General features: G+C 35.0%; 1 protein-coding gene and 1 pseudogene across 6 annotated transcripts in view; one reads left to right on the top strand and one right to left on the bottom strand.

The window, feature by feature from the left end:
• EPHA7 (EPH receptor A7) overlaps window positions 1-20,124 on the top strand; it is a 165,343-nt gene that overhangs the window by 57,481 nt on the left and 87,738 nt on the right. For all 6 annotated transcript variants that reach the window (XM_081828671.1, XM_006727564.2, XM_006727562.2 and 3 more), the window contains exons 4-5: window positions 5,128-5,283; window positions 6,151-6,486. In XM_081828671.1, coding sequence (XP_081684797.1) covers window positions 5,128-5,283; window positions 6,151-6,486 — 492 coding nt within the window. The remainder of the gene's footprint in view (window positions 1-5,127; window positions 5,284-6,150; window positions 6,487-20,124) is intronic.
• Window positions 4,140-4,264, bottom strand: LOC115941598 (U4 spliceosomal RNA; annotated as a pseudogene).

Raw genomic sequence — 20,124 nt, 5'->3', positions numbered from 1 at the left:
GGGGAGGGTCAGAGGGAGAAGCAGGCTCCTCGCTGAGCAGGGAGCCCGATGCGGGACTCGATCCCGGGACTCCAGGATCATGACCTGAGCCGAAGGCAGTCGCTTAACCAACTGAGCCACCCAGGCGCCCCAGAAAAATCTTTCTTACCTGTAGAAGAACTCTAGAAGCATGTGCATTTTCTGGGATAACCGGTTTGTGGGAAAGGGTCCTTAGAAATATAATCGATAGGATATCCCCCTACCCCAAGCTTACCCTTATAGGTCATAACCTAAAGAACCAGAGGGAGTCTGAGTGTCTGCACCCTCATTCAGAAGGAAGAGATATTCCATTTCACCTGATTGCTTTACCTACCCGGAAATTTGTCTATGGCTTTGAGGATGACCTTTAGAATTGTTAATCTGTGTTGAACACAGATTTGTTCTACCAGTACCCTGATTGTTCCACAGACTGCATGCGTCATGCAAGTACATGCTCAAAGGCCTGGCACCCTGTTGCTTAAACACTTGATATCCATTGAAGACAAGTATGGAATCTGATTGTGAGGAGAGTTTAACTGAGAAATCAGAATACAAGGCTTTAGTATCAACTCTCATGTATTTAAATGAGAAGCTTGAGTAAAATACTCAAATTTTTGTTGAGAAATTTGTTGCAGTATTATTACTTTTAAGTAATTCATTTATAAATGGGAAACCCTATTGCTTTTTGTGTTCTTTTTTAAAAGACTTGAAATTTCAAACATTATTTGAACCAATGTAGTTACATAAGGACACTGTTCTTATTGAAAAATAGCTGAAATTAAACATAATAAATTATATTTATTTCATCACAATAGATAATATAGCAGGTCTTGTAATATAGTATGCTGTAACATAATTTAGTGGATGTATTGCACTATATTTTTAGTGTGTGGTAAACAGAAATTTCACATGTTTCCTAGATTCCCTTTTTCTTTGATAGCTTTTCATTTAAAGAATGGACTTGGGATGCCTGGGCGGCTCAGTCGTTAAGCGTTTGCCTTAGGCTCAGGTCATGATCCCAGGGTCCTGGGATGGGGTTCTGCATTGGGCTCCCTGCTCAGCGGGGAGCCTGCTTCTCCCTCTCCCTCTGCCTGCCACTCCCCCTGCTTGTGCTCTCTCTGTCAAATAAATAAAATCTTTAAAAAATAAATAATGGACTAAGTGAAAACTTGCTTGGTGTCTGAAGTCTGACAAGATTATGGTTCTCAGCTCTGGGGTAATGAACTTATTTTATTCATTAGGGCCCTAAAGGACTGAAAAAAACAGTCGAAAGAATGAATCCAAGGCTGTTGTGGTAACACTGAAAAAATACTGTTACTCAAATAATAGGTGAAAGATTATTTTTACAAAAATAATTAAACATGGAAAACAAATTTTATACGTATTCCCAGTCTTCATCAACCTAGTGAACATTACCTTAAAATAATGTTCAATTAAAAAAGCAAAAACATCTGGGGCGCCTGGGTGGCTCAGTCGGTTAAGCTGCTGCCTTCAGCTCAGGTCATGATCCCTGGGTCCTGGGATCAAGCCCTACTTCCGGCTCCCGGCTCAGTGGAGAGCCTGCTTCTCCCTCTCTCTCTACCTGCCTCTCTGCCTACTTGTGCTTTCTCTCTGTGTCAAATAAATAAATAAATAAATCAAAAAAAAAAAAAAGAAGGAAATTAAAATTGTAGGTTTCTTGTTGTAACTAACTTTACCATAGCGCTCGTACTATATTAATTAAAGTTTGCTTTGAGTTCAAATGCTATTGAACAGATTGACAAATAAAGCAAAGAAAAAAAAGTTTTAAAACTGCATTTTCACAATTCCTAGAAAGTTAATTCTTGCATACTTCATAGTTCTGTATGAAGGGAATGTATCTTTAAGGTTTCAGAAGGCATTTACCTCTAAAAACTTTTGTACTAGTACTTTTTAGAAAACCAGCTGCATTTGTAAAGAGAAATTGCCTTGATTTCCACATAGCCTTTTCGGGAGCCATTGCAGAGCTCACCTAGTTCTTCCCTATGTGGCTGACTCTCAGAGATGCCACTTCATCCCAGTTTCTTGCACTGAGTATTTTACTCAAGCTATTTTGTATAGATATCTCATCTAAAATTGTAATTTTAAGAGCATCTGTTACTTCCTTCCCAAACTTTTTACTACTCAGTCGCTAACTATTATCCTAAGAGATACAGCTATGCCTTCGCATGTTCTTGGCTTTGCTCTTAACACTGTAGCTCCAAAGATTTTGTACTTATATTTAATAACTCTAAATTAATAGTCTTCCTAGAGATTAAGTGAAAACTGTCTTGTCACAACTTATTATTTTCAACATTAACTGAACTGAAACAGAATATTACTTCAAAGAAAAAATGTTAAGACTTTGATGACCACATTTTTCCGGTACTGCCTCTATCATTATCTATTTAATGATAGCCATGCCTGTACTCCACAATTTTGCAGGCATCTTCGGTGCCAAAATTCACAGTGCAATTGAGAAGACCTATTTAGTATCTCTTCTGTGAGGTGTGCTAGGCTATTACTTCATAGTTTTCTAAATTAAAATAATAGCTTTAAATTAGTAAAAGGGTATAATAAAAGACAACAGGGACCCATAGAAAATTAATTTTTAGGGTTGCTAGAGCCCTGGAGACCCATTGAATAAGGGCCAGACTTTGGCCAGTCAAGGCTGGTGGAATAGCGTATGGTTGAGTATCAGTAGTCCTGTGTTCTAAATCCAGTTTTAACCTAGACAAACAGAATTATTTGAAGAACTCAGGTTACTTTTGCTTCAAATCTGCTCTCCCATCTGTTAAAGTGGTAACAGAATTTAATGTAACTTTGAAAGTTGAGTGATAAGGGTTTTAAATTTCTCTGCATTAGGTACCATATATATTCTAGAAACCATGCAAGTTGAGCAAGAAATGTCCCTTCTTATTTGTAAGAAAAATAGGAATACGCCTTTATTAGAAGCTTTTATTTGCAATGGGAGAATGAGGATTCTGTGGGATTCCACTAGGTAGTGTGCTGCCTACTAATTCTGGAAGCCTTCCCTAGTAGATGGTAAATTATGTTACCATTGTGCTCCCCATTTCCCTGCTCCCTAACCTCCTCTCCTGGTAAAAACTAATACACACAAGTCATTAAAGACTGTCAGCACATATCTCTTCTCTCTGGCTCTTTCTTTTCCTTTTTAAATTCTCTGGTCCTTAATGTTATCAAAGTGCAGGTTGTGAGTAAAACATGGTCTTCTCTATCTTATGGATGTCATATGTGACCATTGAATTACAGATAGTACATAAAGCAAGGTACAGTGAATACTTAAAGAGAGGAATTTCTATCCTGAGAAACCCATGCCAGATCTTTTATCTTACCAGTTAACCATTTTTATGTGGCAAGATCATATCTTCAGAAACATTTTGAAGTGTTACATTTTTGTTATACTATTTTGCAATCAATCTAATTGTTCTCCCTGTGCCTTAGATTTGGAGCAGTTGCTACTGAGAACATGTGAAGTTGTATTAAGCTTCTTTTCGTAAGATGTTTGTGAATGCTTTTCTCTTACATGAATTGCCGAAGCCAACTAAAGGCAGAATGGCTTCTGAGGACAGTAGTGGATCATATATTTACAAGGAGATAGTTGTAGTTCTGTTTACACATCTATCACTTATCTATTGCAATATAACTTGCCTTTAAATTTCTAAGTTATCTAAAACACTTGTCTCATTTGCGGGAAATAGCCTTATTTTCTTGAAGCTCAAAAGATGATTTTGAGCTCTCAATTGGATCAGAATTATGCATTAAATATTGAACATGTGAACAGAAGTAGAGAATGACTCAGTATACCATCTTGATTAGATAGGATTGTTTATCCCACCTAAGAGTGAAAATGTGATTAAGTTCCTGAGTGATGCCCAAGTTGAGGACATTAAAAAATGTGAATATAATAAGTTAAAAGTTATAATTGAATTTATGTTAAATATTCACTGATCTTTCTTTATAGATATGATGAATTTCTATTAAATTTGAAGTCACTAAAACTTAAACATATATTCATTTGATAAATATGAAGGGTAAATTAAACATATTTAATATATTCAATGTATAATGCCATTAATAAAAATTGTTGAAATAATGAAAATTTAATTTGCTAAATTTTAATTGAAGATAAATATATAAAATGATCAGTGATAGAAAATGGTTCAATTAGCAGTAATCGCACCTTGGATAAACCTCATTGTCTATGATACTGCCACTGTGCAAAGCTAGAAGATGGTTCAAGACTACTTGATTTAATAGAAAATAGGATCTAAATGAGTAAGAGCAACTTCACAAGGAGGTGATAGAGACATTCTTTGTACATGTTTGTTCATTGCTGAGAGCAGTTACTGTTGCTGTTTTAGTGTGACTACTGTTAACCTCTCTCAGCAGAGGAGAAACAGTCTTTATCTGTTTACAGTTGAAGGCTTTCTCCTTATTTCTGGTGGAATAGGTTTCTCCTTTTCATAGGATTTCATTATTTTTAGTAACAAGGAAGTTGACTTAGTGGAAAGCAGCCTGCCTTATAACTTAAAATTGGTTGAAATTATATCTTGAAGTTTTCTGAAAATTTGGGAGGGTATACATTTCTATCATATTCAGATGAAATTTTTTGTATCATTGTTATTTCTAGTCAGGTAATTAAAATTATTTTAATATTTTTCAATATGAACCAAATTAACACATAAGAAGTTAATTTACAGCTACATTATATTAAGAAAACATAACTTTGAAATATGTCAATATGTATCAACAGATAAGATAATTATATTGAAATTAAACTTACCCTGAATTAAATATCCTGAGTTTTTGTCCAATTAAATTATGCTTTCGTTCAGTTTTGGGCTCTTGATTTTGAACTGATGCCAACTACAGGTGCAAGGTTGCTGTATCATTTGGTTTTTATTATTTAACTTTAAAATGTAGTATTATAAAACTGGGTTATTGATATACACTAAAACAAAATTTTACCATAGAGAGCTTGTTTTTCACAAATTAAATTTCATATTTTATTCTTTGCTAAATATTACTAAAATTAAAAACGTCTATTTGCTCTCATGTTTCTATTTTCACTTTCTTTTGCATACGCAGCCTGTGGCCGTGGGTTCTACAAATCTTCCTCTCAAGATCTTCAGTGCTCTCGTTGTCCAACTCACAGTTTTTCTGATAAAGAAGGCTCCTCAAGATGTGAATGTGAGGATGGGTATTACAGGGCTCCATCTGATCCACCGTATGTTGCCTGCACAAGTAAGTTCATAATAGTAAAGTAGGGAAGGACTTTCAGAATCTTTCCACTCGTTTGTATTATTGTGACATCATTGAGATAGGCATCAGGTTTGTGAATGCATTCTTAATTATTATTAAATGCTTACATTTTTTTCATGGACTGTCAAGGCTAAATAATAACAGAAAATAGATACATCTTATGTCATCTTTAGTGAAACTTTCACATCTGCAAAATCAAGATGCATCTTAAGATTTTTCACATGTGTCTAATAGGAATCATAAATAAATGTAAGAGTTATTTGAGTCTTACTTGGATATGAAATGTGATTAAAAAGTCTGGTTTCCAAGTTAAAATTCCATCACTAAACAAAGCAAATCTCACATCTTGGTGCTTCAATTAATGAATATCGGAGAGACCCAAATCCAAAGCCAATCCCAGACTTGCTCTAAATCATTCTTGAGCACAGTATGAATGAATGGATGTATTCTCTGTTATATGGTTAAAAGGGAGACTATTTTTAAACAACTGCACAACTGTTTTTTTTTAGGTGCATTAACTGTTCTTTTTAATTGCTTGGAAGAAAAATAGCTAAAGACTTTTGCAGTACAAAGTACAAAAGTACAAAGACAGTTGTTATCCTGTTTTCATTTTGACGTATTAAATGGAAAATAAATAAAGCCTCTTGCCAAGTGAATTCAAGGAGGCTTTTATGCAGCTTCTCTAGGAAAGGTAATGAAATGTTTATGTAAAAGAAAGCATTTCAACTAGTTTTCTCTATGGTAACTGAGCCACTAGCTTAATGGCCCATGCAGATCCTTTCATTCATTTTTTTTGGGTTTGATTTTTTCTATTTTTGTTTATTTGTTTGTTTCTTTTGGTTTCCAAAGGACCCCCATCTGCACCACAGAACCTCATTTTCAACATCAACCAAACCACAGTGAGTTTGGAATGGAGTCCTCCTGCAGACAACGGGGGAAGAAATGACGTGACCTACAGAATATTGTGTAAGCGGTGCAGTTGGGAGCAGGGCGAATGTGTTCCCTGTGGGAGTAACATTGGATACATGCCACAGCAGACTGGATTAGAAGATAACTATGTCACTGTCATGGACCTGCTAGCCCACGCTAATTATACTTTTGAAGTAGAAGCTGTAAATGGAGTTTCTGACTTAAGCCGATCCCAGAGGCTCTTTGCAGCTGTCAGTATCACCACTGGTCAAGCAGGTATGTGTTTGTGTTTGTCTTCACTAAGTGAATAATGCAACTACATAAGTGAGGTGTCTCGCTTGGATATTTAGTTAACTTGGCTACACAGAACTCGATTATTCCAGCCTGTTGATTATTCACACCTTTAACTTTTCTTTGTTATTTCTCCTGTTGCCTATTAAACCATTGCTAGACTCGTTAACATCTCCTCCAGAGATCTGGCAGGAGAAATAAAAAGGGATAAATTGTAAAGCAGTTAAGACTGTTCTAAGACAGGGGTGCCTGGGTGGCTCAGTTGGTTAAGCGACTGCCTTCGGCTCAGGTCATGATCCTGGAGTCCCGGGATCGAGTCCCGCATCGGGCTCCCTGCTCGGCGGGGTCTGCTTCTCCCTCTGACCTTCCCCCCTCTCATGCTCTCTCTCTCTCTCTCTAATAAATAAATTTAAAAATAAAAAAGACTGTTCTAAGACAAGCAACTCTGCTGAAAGATCTCAAGGAAGGGAGTGAAAATATTGGACAAAATGAGATTGTAGGCTAATTCTTGCAGTTTTACTTTTTTGTGTGGTATGCACTTATGATCAAAATCTATATGATCATTAGGAATGATGAAAGAGTTGAGTGCACTGTTTCACATCACTTTAGCCAATATTTTACCACATAGAATGTGATATTTGTAATATATGGCAAGTCTGTGTTAAAGTTTGCATGAGAGAATTTTAAGTTCATCAGTAGTAGATTTGTGATTATATTACTGTTCATAATATTAGAGCACGTACTTGGGAGATCTCATGAGGATTTCAAAAGAAATGAATTAGGAAATAATAACCATGGTGACTGTGAACTTGTAACTTAGCCTAAAAGCAGTTTTCATTTACTTTCTTCTTGGCATTTGAGGTGCCCTACTCAGTCATTCTTTATTATGGTATGTTTTGGAAAATATAAATTGGAATGGAAGGTTCAGAAATTGGAGACTGTCTAGATCTTCAGAAAAATCTTATTACTGAAAGAAGGTTCAGAAATTGAGGGCTTTCTCAACCTCTTGCTGCTGAAAGAAGATGCTATGTAGTAGATGTAGCCAAGTGCCATGTCATCATCATTAATAAAATGGGACCTGCACTGGAGTACTGAGTTGGGTGAGCATCATAATAAGAAGCTTATAACAAAGTCTTCTTGATCTTTGGCTGGCTGTCAGAAACCAGTATTATCCCAAATTTCTGGACATAGGTGAATCTATTCTTCACTTCTATGCCAATTTTAACAAAATGTTACCTATTTAAATTGTATCTGCAGAATGAAAACTATTCATATGGTCTCACGCTTACCATTTTGAACAGATTAGTGCGTTCTTATTCTAAAGGTTTCTTTTGATGTTTATTTGAAAAGCTATTGCAAATCAGATCTCCTGTGTAAAAGCAGAAATCTGGAGGGAAAACAACCTAGAAAATTTTTAATTTTCAAAAATTGGACAAAAGAAATAACTAACTGATTTGGTTTGATTCATTGTATTTACCCTGATCCTCTTTACTATCCTCTTAAAATCATTTTACCGGATATTTTTGCTTGTGTTGCTTTATATTGAAATTTGTCACCATAACTTTCCTGTTGAGTGGGTTCAAAACATTTTAGGATCATGATTGTGACACTATAGCTGTCTTTGGAACCATTAATAGAAACTCTTAGGTCTGCTGAGCTAGCATAATTCTTTTATCCCTGCTGATATCAAGCATAGAAGGGACATTTTTATTTATTTTTGAGTATGACCCAAAGATGCTGAACTAATGCCACAAATAGAGTTCACCAAATAGGCTGCTTTGGGGAGCTGTTTTTTTTGCTCCTTAAATGTCTGTTGTTTAATTTTTTAGGTTAATACTGCATGGGCTTAGTAGGTCATAGATTTTTCCCATGAATTCTTGAATCAAATATCCCACAGTAGTTAGGTAAAGTAGCTTTGGGTGTTGATTCTCTTCCAGTTAAGAGCAAACTAGGTTTGTTTTTTTGTTTGTTTGGAGGGGGGAGGTGATTTAAATGTACAAAATTAGGGGCACCTGAGTGTCTCAGTCGGTTAAGTGGCTGCCTTCGGCTCAGGTCATGATCCTTGGGTCCTGGGATCGAGCCCCTCGTCGGGCTCCCTGCTCGGCGGAGAGCCTGCTTCTCCTTCTACCTCTGCCTGCAGCTCTGCCTACTTGTGCTCTCTCTCCATCTCTCTGTCAAATAAATAAATAAAATCTTTAAAAAATAAATAAATGTACAAAATTAGATTGTGATGATTGCAGAGCTCTGTACATATAATAAAGAAAATATTGAATTGTACACTGAAAATGAGTAAATTTTATGGTATGTAAATTATACCTCAATAAAGCTATTAAAATTTTTAAAAAGAATAAATATAAGAAAGTTAAAAAGCAAACAGTGATTATATTTTTATGTTAAAATATTAATTCACAACTGCCTAGTCTCTATTGCATCTCAAATGCTAAAACCCCGTGAATTTAAAGTTAGATTTTTTTTTTACTTTCAAAAAGAAATGCATCTAAATAAGGCAGCAATCTGTGGTAATTGTAGAAGTTTGTAGAACTTTTGCTTTATTTTTTTAAAGGTTTTATTTATTTGTTTGAGAGAGAGAATGTGGGTGCAAGCTCAAGGGAGCAAAAGCGGGTGTGGGGTGGTGTGGAGAGGCAAAGGCAGAGGGAGAAGCAGACTCCCTGCTGATCAGGGAGCCCCAATGCAGGGCAGAAGTTTTCCTTTATTTTTTAACAGAGGAAATTTAGAATATATTAGCGACTGTTCTATTGCATGTGTATACCCACTCTCCATTGCTCCCCATCACCTGTATTTTTGCTCTTTCTAAAGGAGGAATGATTTGAAATTTTGCCCATGTTCATTACTATCCATGGAAACCTGCAATGATCCTTGAAATTCTCATTCTCTATTAACTAAACAGCATCACCTCCCACCTAGTTTATGCTACAATCATTTCAATGATGAGTTTAAATCTGGATCTCTGGACAGTTATCCCCCTTATCAGCAATCCACCAGTGCCTACTATAAAAAGATTTATTAGGAGAATCTGCATGTGTCTGGATAAGAATAGAGTGAAGATGGAAAATAATCAGCCTGTGTTTGAAAGGTAGTGTGTACACTTTGTAGTTTCTTTTCTATTAAGTTTGGAGTCTGGAGCACAAGATCCCTTTCCCAACCAGTGTTTGTAGAAATGTAAGTACATTGAAGACCCTTTATGCTTTGTTCAGGGTAGGGGTAAGGTTTTTGTGTTAAAGGACCTGTGCTCCAGCCCCTCCCCTGCCACTTAGGAGTTATGTGCTCTTCGCTGGATCACTAAAGTTCTACATGACTAAAGTGGAGATAAAATGTTGGATGATAGATATTAGAAAAAACTTTAAAACTCTTTAGTGTCATAAAAATATTATTGTAGTGAGAAGCAAAATGAATGCTGAGTTAATCCTCTTTTTGTATAACTCTTTCTGAACCTGTCAAGGCAAAAAACTGTAAAATCTTTATCTTTCACAGTGTGGGGGGGAATTCATGGGGGCTTGGAATTGGCAGTTATGTTTTATAACATTGGAGGGGGAGGAGGTTAATTTTGTTTTGCTTGTGCAAAATGTGACTATTATCTAGTCACAAGTGATCTTAAGACTGAGATTCTACTTTAAACCAATAATTAACTTTAAGATGAAAAGTGTATAGAGAATAATATGTGATATTCATATTTCAGTAATTTTTGTATTTATTGATCCAGAACATATGACCTACAGAAACTGGCTGATATATATATATACTTTTCATTGTTGTTTTATTTTGTTAGGAATGATATGACCTATTTAAGGGTGAAGTCACACATATCAAACATATGTATGTCGGAGGTATTTCAAAAATATATAAGAGAGGATTTCGGAAAGCACATGCGTTTTATTTATGACATTATGATCCTAACTCTTCCTTACATTGGAAGGTTCTCTTGAACAAAAGTGATCTTAATAATCACATACGTGTTCTTAAGACCTATTTAAATGCTATTTTTTTTTAAAGATTTTATTTATTTGAGAGAGAGAGAATGAGAGAGAGCGAGCACATGAGAGGGGGGAGGGTCAGAGGGAGAAGCAGGCTCCCTGACAAGCAGGGAGCCCGATGTGGGACTCGATCCAGGGACTCCAGGATCATGACCTGAGCTGAAGGCAGCCGCTCAACCAACTGAGCCACCCAGGAGCCCCTAAATGCTATTTTTTATAACAATTATGATATGAACTCAGCCAACTATACTGAGTCGTGTGAATCAAACACTGTGGAGGACGCTGAGGATAGGAAGGTAAGGTTTGGGCCTACCCTAATGAGGAGCCCATATTGTAGCAGATAAATTTACTTACACATCTAATATGAGGGAGCACTTGAATATAATGTGATGCATGTTGTAGACAATTAGGAACAAAATACAGAAACTCCAAGAAGGAAAGATCCATTCTATCTTTGGGAAAAAGGCGGTCCTCACAGAAAAGATACCAGTCAGCGTAGAACATTGGAATGGATTTGATTTTGCCAGGAGGATGAGTGAATCATATTGTAGGCCCTCAAGAGGACCTCCCCCATTGAACATTGTTAAGTGCCACTACATTCCTTCTCCAGATTAAGTGCATTAACACAAAAATGGTCTGCAGAAGTATGAAAGTTCCTAAAAACAGGTCACCCTAAAATTATCTCTTTTTATAATACCTCCGTTCACTGTGGGATGACTTAAACAATTAGACAATTTTTAAAGCATACAGAATTACAATATGTAGTCTTACCCCCAAAGAGACTTAAGGGATTCAGCAATTATTCTTCAGGTCAGTGATTATGTTATGTTCATCTGTACCTTTACCGTGTAACACAGTTCTTTCTGTATGCAAGTTGTACAATGAATGTTGTGCAGTTAATTCCAATGAGGAAACTAGTCATACACAAGAAAAGTTAAATGATTTTACAAGAGTGGAAACATTGAGACATGAATGGAAAATGCATTGGATTTGATATTCAATGACATAATTACTTAATTTTAGATAAGTTATTTCAGCTCTTCGAACTTGAATTTTCTCCTGAAATGGTATCATGCTACTTGACTCCTCATATTATAAAAATTGAGCTTTTAGCTTAATACCAGTTACATTTATTAGAAAAGTATGTTATAGTACTATAACAATTATAATAGTAGGAATAATAGAGTGACTAGTGACTGAACTCTTACTATGTTCTTGGTATTTTTTAAATGTAAAATGTACATGAAAAGAGTGTCAAGGGATGCCTGGGTGGCTCAGTCGGTTGGGCGTCTGACTTCGGCTCAGGTCATAATCCCGGAGTCCTGGGATCAAACCCCATTTTGGGGTCTGCTTGGCTGGGAGCCTGCTTCTCCCTCTGCCTGCCGCTCCCCCTGCTTGTGCTCTTTCTCTCTCTGTGTCAAATAAATAAACAAAATCTTTAAAAAAAAAAAAGTGTGTCAAAATTGAATAGTTTAACTTCTTTGAACTCATTAGCCCTCCTAAGTAAAGGAGAGGTTTGGGACAGAAGACCTCTAAGAGCCCATCTTATGCTCATAGTTAAATGGACAGTTATAATACAATACAAACTATACATTGTGCAGTGCGTTGTTGATTGGAATTATGGAGTAATTTATAGCTGAGTAATATGTGTACAGATACTATAATTTTAATGGGATTGATAATTGTTAGGATGGTGTAGAAAGCATTGTGTAGTAATTAAAGATGAAAACTACAACCTCTTGAAAGAGGATGTAATTTCCCAAGTTGGGCTCTCCAGGAAGCAGACACTTAGATGGGTATTAGGACATGTACTTGGGATCAGTGCCATAGGAAGAGAAAGGAAGGGAGCAAGACTGGAGCAGAGGGGAAGCTGACCTGTGGTGCAATTTCGTTGGAATCCTCAGCCAACTCCATGGGGAGTTCTGCACCTCTAAGGGACCTCCATATTGCCCAGAGGTGAAGAAAGAGTGTCAGGCTTTCATACCTCTGTGCTGTCCAGACATGGGTTCAGGAAGGAGCCTAGAAAGGAGCAAGGTGTCATTTTTCAGACAAGGAAATTCTAAAGGGGGGCAGGGAACTGAGGTCTGCTTTTTTAGCAGCCATCTCGGCAGCTGGGCAAATAAATTCTTCAGTCCTTCACTGAGGAGAATGCGGGCAGTCCCTCACAACATCCCAGATTATTGCAGTCAAGTACACTGCTTATCTAGAATTATTCAGTGTTACGTAATCTTATCATGGACTACTGTATTTTAAGAATTTCGCTGTACAATCCTTTACATACGAATTTGCTGATTGATTCAATGGTCTGGTGATAAATTACTCTTCAATGAAAAAGGGACCTACTAAGAAGTGTTATTTCTGGAGGATATTAATAACAAAATCTCTTGGAGAGAATGTTGGTTACTGTAGCATTTGCCTTCTGGCTATGATTTTAATGCCCGTTTATCAGAAACTTCAAAAGTACCTCTGCATACCTTAATTTGACTAATTTCTCTTATGTTTTCAAATTTCTCTGTCAAAATTAACATTTGCTTCACTGTTATTTTCATTTAGATTTGTAATGTTTATATAATGTCCCAAATGAAATATAACCATAGTGTTACATGATATAACATCATACATAAGCAAATTTACACAAAAAGGAGATAGTAACAAAAGTCATTTCCTGTATTAGTCAGAGATATCTTCACTCACATTTATTAGTGTGATTCAACTGTGACTATTTTTCTCATAAATTAACTCAGATCATCTCTTTTCAATGATTTAAAATAGTAGGCCATCAAGGTATGTGTCCTGTAAGTAAGATAAATTGTTCCTATTTAAATTTATATATTTTGATATTTCTTTGGAATTTATAAACTTGATTTATATTTTAAGGGAACAAGATGTTAAGAAAATGTATTTTCTTGTTTGAGAGCATTTGCTGATTATATCGAGTAATAAGAAACACAGCAATCTCCATAAAGTGAAATGAGATAAATGCAAAAAAAGAAAAAAGAAAAAAAAGAAATCCACCTCCACTACCAGCAAAAAAACATTTTGTAGAAATAGTGTTAGTTTTATTAAAACATATGTACATAAACACACATGTATGCTACAGCAGAAAAATCAACTGAATAAGATTCCTTTAACAGTAAGCCATTCAAGATACACATTGCTGTCATGTTTCTAGTTATTTTATAAACCTGATGTATCTGAAAGGCAGAACAGGATTCAGTCATGCTAATTCATGCCTTAGGGCATGATATTTTAGAAATTTATACATATAGTTTGTTTAGCAAGTAAGAGTCTTAGACTATGTTAGTGAAATTTAATTCTTTAAAGTTTAAGTATTTTTGACACCATTAATTTAAAAATAAACATGTAGATACATTTAGTTTTTCTTTAGTGGTTATCAGCAATTAAAACATATGTAAAGGAAGATCTTTTTGGATACTATTTTAATAAAATTGGCAACCATGTTGGCATTGATACTGACAACTAAGACTTACTGAGTACTTAGTATGTGCTGACCACTTTACATGTAAAGACCAGGATGCCTACACAGTATCTTCACATCCCAAACTTACAATGGAAATTTGGTAGAAAATTACATCTTACAGTAAATATCTCATGGCTTTTCTTATAACATTTGTGACATATTATTTGTGAAATGTCTGTCTTTCCCATTAGACTTAACAGGGTAAGCAAACAGTGACATCTTTGGTCTTATTCTCTAGCCTCTGTAACCAGATGGGCCCAGGGTACATGCTTAGTAAATTTGTTGAATTAATACATAAATTCTTTGTATATCATAATATGAAAAGAGACTTTCTAAGATTATCAAGATTAATATAAAGGGTTAGTTTTATTTACATTATGCAGTAAATAATAATTTCAAGTATAAAAATTTTGTGATTTGGTCTTGAAACTATAGATATATTTAGAATCTTAAAATGAGTTTTCACTATAACTTGGTATTTAAGCAGAGATTTAGAACAAAAGCTTAAAGATTTAGAACAAAAGCTTTTATTTCAGAATATTAAGCTACAAATTACCTTTATATTTGAAAACTTTTACAATTCTTCATATTTTGAAAATCTGTTGAAAATAAAATTATTTTTTTCTTTTAATATAACATTGAATGGAGGGGCACCTGGGTGGCTCAGTTGGTTGGGCATCTGACTCTTGATCTCAGCTCAGGTCTTGATCTCAGGGTTGTGAGTTCGAACCCAATGTTGGGCTCCGTGCCCAGCTTAAAATATATCTATATATATTTTTCATAATGTATTTTAATATTTTTTCCTTTTTGTAGTTTTGTGACTTGTTAAGACTATATCACATAGCTATTCTATGAATTTTCTCAATTAAAATATATGTAAGGAAATATCCCTAAACAACCTGTGTTCTCAATCCCACATCTTCACCTTCATGCGACCTCCATGTTTTCTAGTTCCAGAGTCTATGTGAGTTGCCACATCCACCCTTTTCTGATTTTATAAATATTTGTAATGAACTATTTTGCTTATGTTGAGGTTAGGTTGAGGTTATTAACAAGTTGATCTGCAGGCTCTTGAATGCTAGGACTCTGTAAACATTTGAAAGAACCCTAGGGCAAGGTGTTTTAAGTAGCCTTTCATATTTTCAATTTAATATATCTTAATCTTTTCTTAAGTTCTTTGATTTCAGCTTTGCTAATTTGTGGAGAATTATATTTAAAGATCTGAGAAGAAAGAGTTAATTTGTGTAATAACTCAGTTATAACATTGCTATGGATTGAATTGGTACCAAATTCATATGTTGAAACCCTGACCCCCAGTGTGACTGTATTTGAAGACAGGGACCATAGGGAGGTAATTAAAGTTAAATGGGATCATGAGGTTGGGGCCCTGATCCTGATAGGCTTAGTGTCCTTACAAGAAGAGACACTAGAGAGCTTGCTTTTTCCCCATGCACATTCACTGAGGAAAGACCCTGTGAGGACACAATGAGAAGGTGGCCATCTGCAAGCCAGGAAGAGTGGTTTTATCAGAATGTGAATCCTGCTGGACCTTGATCTGGGACTTCCAGCTTCCAGAATTATGAGATAATAAATTTCTGGTTTTTCAAGGCACCCAGTCTGTGGTGGTATAGCATTCTGAATGGGCTAATACAAATATCCATCCCTGAGATAATTTAGTTCCATCCTATTATGTTGAAAGAATTTATTTTCCATATGCAAAGGACAGGCATAGACACTTTTGTGGGTGGGGCAAGTGGTGGAAGTTGAAGGAATTTCATGCATTTCTATGATTTCTCCCCCTCAAAAATGTACTAAACTTATTTAGTGCAATGCGTTGGTAAGTGCCAGAAAGACCAATAGTAATATTTTGCGTTTGACATCCAAGGCAGTTTTTTTTTTTTTTAAAACAGAGCCAATTTATTATCTCATAAATTACAGAAGGTGCTACTTTGATGGTAGCAGAACATTCTATATAAAGTAAGTTATGTGGTTTGTCTCTGAATTTTCAAGCTTGAGCAGGTTTGTCAAATTCTTGACAATGTTAAACGAGCAATTTCTACATGATTAAGAAATGAATGCTGTTTTAGGATTTTCTAGTGAAAAAGTTTTTGTAACTGTATTTTGGAGATTTAAATTTGTAACTTGTTAAACTTAAGCTTCCTCTAAATAGGCTCTTCAACAAAATATATGACTGCCCATTAGGATCATTGTCCTGGAATAGTAGATAATGATGGAATTGTGTAAAGTCATTCTTATTACATGTCTTGCCCTTAATAGGAGGTCCTTCATTTTGTCACTCTTAAGTTTATTGAGTGGAGATTGTAGTGAATTGAAAATGCATTCACTAGAGTATTATTTATAAAGAAATAGCTACTTTACTTTTAAAGTCAATAAGTTTGTTCAAGTGAGATATAGAAAATCTGCTTTAATTGAAATGTGACTAACAAGACCACCTACTCTTCAATTTTAGCAGGAAATAATATAAAAAGCAAGTTAACACCAGAGACTTAAATAAAATATGCAAGAATTTTTCAGAGTACAAACCCAGGTCAATGTATATTGAATTCAGTCTCTTTTTCTGGAAGTTTTACACAATTATAAATAATAAAAGAACAAAATATATGTATGTAGGAGGATTACTGTGCTAAGAATATAAATTAACACATTTGTAAAAGATTGTCAATATAAATTGAATCAGGAAGAGATTTCTGCTTGATTCTTTGTTGATCAAAACTGGTTACCTGATTTACTTGGTGCTGTTGTTCCATGGTACAAAAAGGTTTTCATCTGTGGGTTGTTTGCTTAGTTCTTACAGAGCAAACTATCACAATCATTTCCCTGAAGTATTATTAAAGGAATAGCATTGTGAAGACAGACACAGTTTCAGAAAAAAATCATTTAAGAGCAAGAAATCAATAAGCTGCAGTTTAGAGAATGAAAAGCCAGTGGATGGTAATTTCATACATTATTCATATGTAGATGAATACACATAATGTGAATTGGTGATGAGGAGGAGGAGGATTATAATGATGATAAAAATTTGATGATGAAACTAATATAATGTTGTATGTCAATTATACCTCAATTAAAAAAACTCGGGCTCATAAATTTGAAGTACATATTCGGTTCCTCTCAGTTCCATTTCCTCCACTCTGCCACACCCAACCATACATACCATTTTAAGCCCTTGGATAAGCTAAGGGCCATAGCTTTGACAAAGGTAAAAGATAGTTCTTAAATTGACAAGTGTTTAGTTGTTGTTCCATTTTTGGTACCAGTGTTAAGAGAAAGTAAATGTTGATTATTTTCTTCCTTGCTTCATTGGTGATGAATTGAAGCAAATTTGATTCAGACAAGCAATTTGGTGGAATGATGCAGAGCCATCCACAAAAACATCTGTACTAATCATCCAATGCAGTAAATTAGAGCTACAAGCAAAAGACATTGATCCAAGAGGATCATTAACAGTTTTAACCAAATGATCTAAGTAATAGGGTAAAGGAAAGAACACTGTCAAGGTCTTCCTTTTCAGATGTGTCGTTTACCACTGCAGAAGCCTGTGGTACTTGTGTCGATCCCGGCTGCTCTATGACTTCGGCTCCTTTATACTATTGTAAGCAAGAAACAAGGATCAGTTAAGAGGGAAAATCTAGGAAAAATTACCGAAATTTCTTGCATTTCATTTACAAAGAGTTGTGTCACATAGGGAGAGATAATTGCTGCAACCGAACAAAATTAATCAGGGAGAAGGCAGAGTAGATGATGTATGTCATCTGACCAAGTACGGGGCAGAGATGTACTTGCAGTCCTATAGCTGCTTGGCTTGTTTAAGACACAAGCAATAGAAAAGATCTGTGAAAAACAATTATCATAGCTTAAACACACACAGTTCTTAATTATCCATAGCATGTTGACATCAGATAATTAGTGTCCCAATTTTTAATAATATTTGATTATTAATTTAAGCATATAGAAAGATGCAGGACATTGTCTGAGCGTAGCATTCATAATGACAGTCATATATGGTAATAAAATGCAGAGACACTGGCTAAGCCATATCGTTATTGTGCAGTTTATTCAAATGTTACTAATACCCTTAAACATAACACCTTTAGCTCCTGTGACATCACATGTGATGTGATGTATTTATGTGTAAAGGCATGTATATAGACAGTTTTAACTCTATGTACTTTTTAACCTTATACGTTTTATAAACACATATATTTTCCTAGGATATTAGGGGTTGAAATGGTAGAAGAGCCTAAATGTTACAGATTTGGGAATCATGAACCTATAGATGACCAGTTAATGAATAGCCTTTTGGGGGGAAGAAGAGGTGGTAGAGCTATAATTCAAAAGTTTGAGAGAGGAGTTTTGAGAATACCAACAGGAGCTGACAGAATATCAACACAACATGATGAAGACCAGAAAGGAGTACCCAGGCCAGTTGGATAGGCGGGCTATCATAGTAACCAAAGGAAGGGATATTTTCCAAGTCAGTTAATCATAGAATCAAATGTCACAGGAGGTCAATAGCATGAAGACGGAAGAAAGTCTATTGGATTTGACAATTTCGAGCCATGAGAAAAAATTTTGATAGACAACTTGGAGTAGAAAATGTCATAATCATATTTGTCACGGTTCAAAACAAAGCATAACGCCATGGCATATGTGGTGTAAGTGCACAATGTTGGCTGAATTGAATTGTAATAGATTATTTTTATGCTGATTTCATACAACATTTATGAGACTGGTAAAAACTCTAAGATAGATTATGAGTCTGAATTTTGTTTGGAAAAATATTACTGCCTTTGTTCTTTCTAATACATTATCATAACCTTGTTTTCTCCTTGTTTTGACATCTCATCCTATTTTTGCACATCTGTGACATCACTACCAACCCAAATTTAGCCTCACATAAATTTCATTGTTGAGAACCTGGTAATCTCAGTAGAGGTCATAAAAGGAAAGATGTTAATTCCATAAAGATAAACTATGCATTTATACACTGTCTCCTCTAATATCTTTATTATCATTCTTAATTTGAAATATTGTTATAAAATCAAGTGACTGCACTGATCTCATAAAGACTATGTCTGTTAATATATAATATATATATGATTATATTTATAGTTGCATTTTATGTTATGCTTGTTTTCACATTTCTTTCTCTTCCTAGTTTCTTTTCTTTCTCCCAGACATTTTAAAATATGCCGCCTATCATGTACTCACCTATAGAAAAGTTGGAGACCCTCCTAAAAGTTTGGAAACATTATTCTTGCTATCTTCAGTCAGTATGTTAATACTGAGACTTTATCTTTTATTTTAACATTTCCTTTATCTTTAAAAATGACATAAACAAAGAAGAGACAGCCATAATGCTATTTCAACCAACCTTGGATATTAATATAATTTGTAAGTTACTTCTGGTGCACCTGCTGCATTAAATACTAGTGTTATGTTTGAAAAGATACTAACTGACCTTCTTTAGATTGCTGTCTGACTACTTTGATGTTTCATTATTTTCTTCAATCCAGGGATGAAATGGATGAATGGATCTTAATTATAGTGTCCTGGTGACTCTTTTTTCAGACCATTTTTCTGGACAAGCATCAGCTAATCTGACAAATCATGAACAGTTTACTTTATAGTTTGGCTGGGATTAAGTTACTTACTGGAACCTGCAGGGAACATAAAAAGCACTGTCTTCTGATAAAATATCTTGGGTGTTTGCCATGCCTATTTTCAATTTTAATCAGTAACCTTTAGGAGTGGAGAACTATAAACAGATAGTTCTTTGACAGATGTACTTTTTATACATTTACCTAGAGCACTTCGAACACAAGCAGACTCTGTGTATCAAAATTACATATCTAAAATCTTATTGTGTATTTGCTTATAAATTTTCTTACTTCTGAGTTTTGACCGTGTGGAAAGAGCTGCTATATAAAGTTTATTTTTATTGAAACCAATTTTAGAAATATTACTTTATTATAGTTAGGTTAGAGTATTTGCGATGAGCCTTTTAATTGCCTGTAGGTAATAGTGCAAAATCAGTTTTTATTATTTTGATTGTCTTTTAATTTGAAGGATTTTTTATGTGATATTGGAATGAATGGATTCTTGAGGGTAATTTCAACTCAAATTTTG

Source organism: Leptonychotes weddellii, chromosome 8, assembly GCF_054177405.1.
Source record: "Leptonychotes weddellii isolate Sample4059 chromosome 8, ASM5417740v2, whole genome shotgun sequence".
Taxonomy (NCBI): Eukaryota; Metazoa; Chordata; class Mammalia; order Carnivora; family Phocidae; genus Leptonychotes; species Leptonychotes weddellii.
The sequence above is the reverse complement of the archived record's forward strand: the minus strand, read 5'-3'. Positions and strand labels throughout refer to the sequence as shown.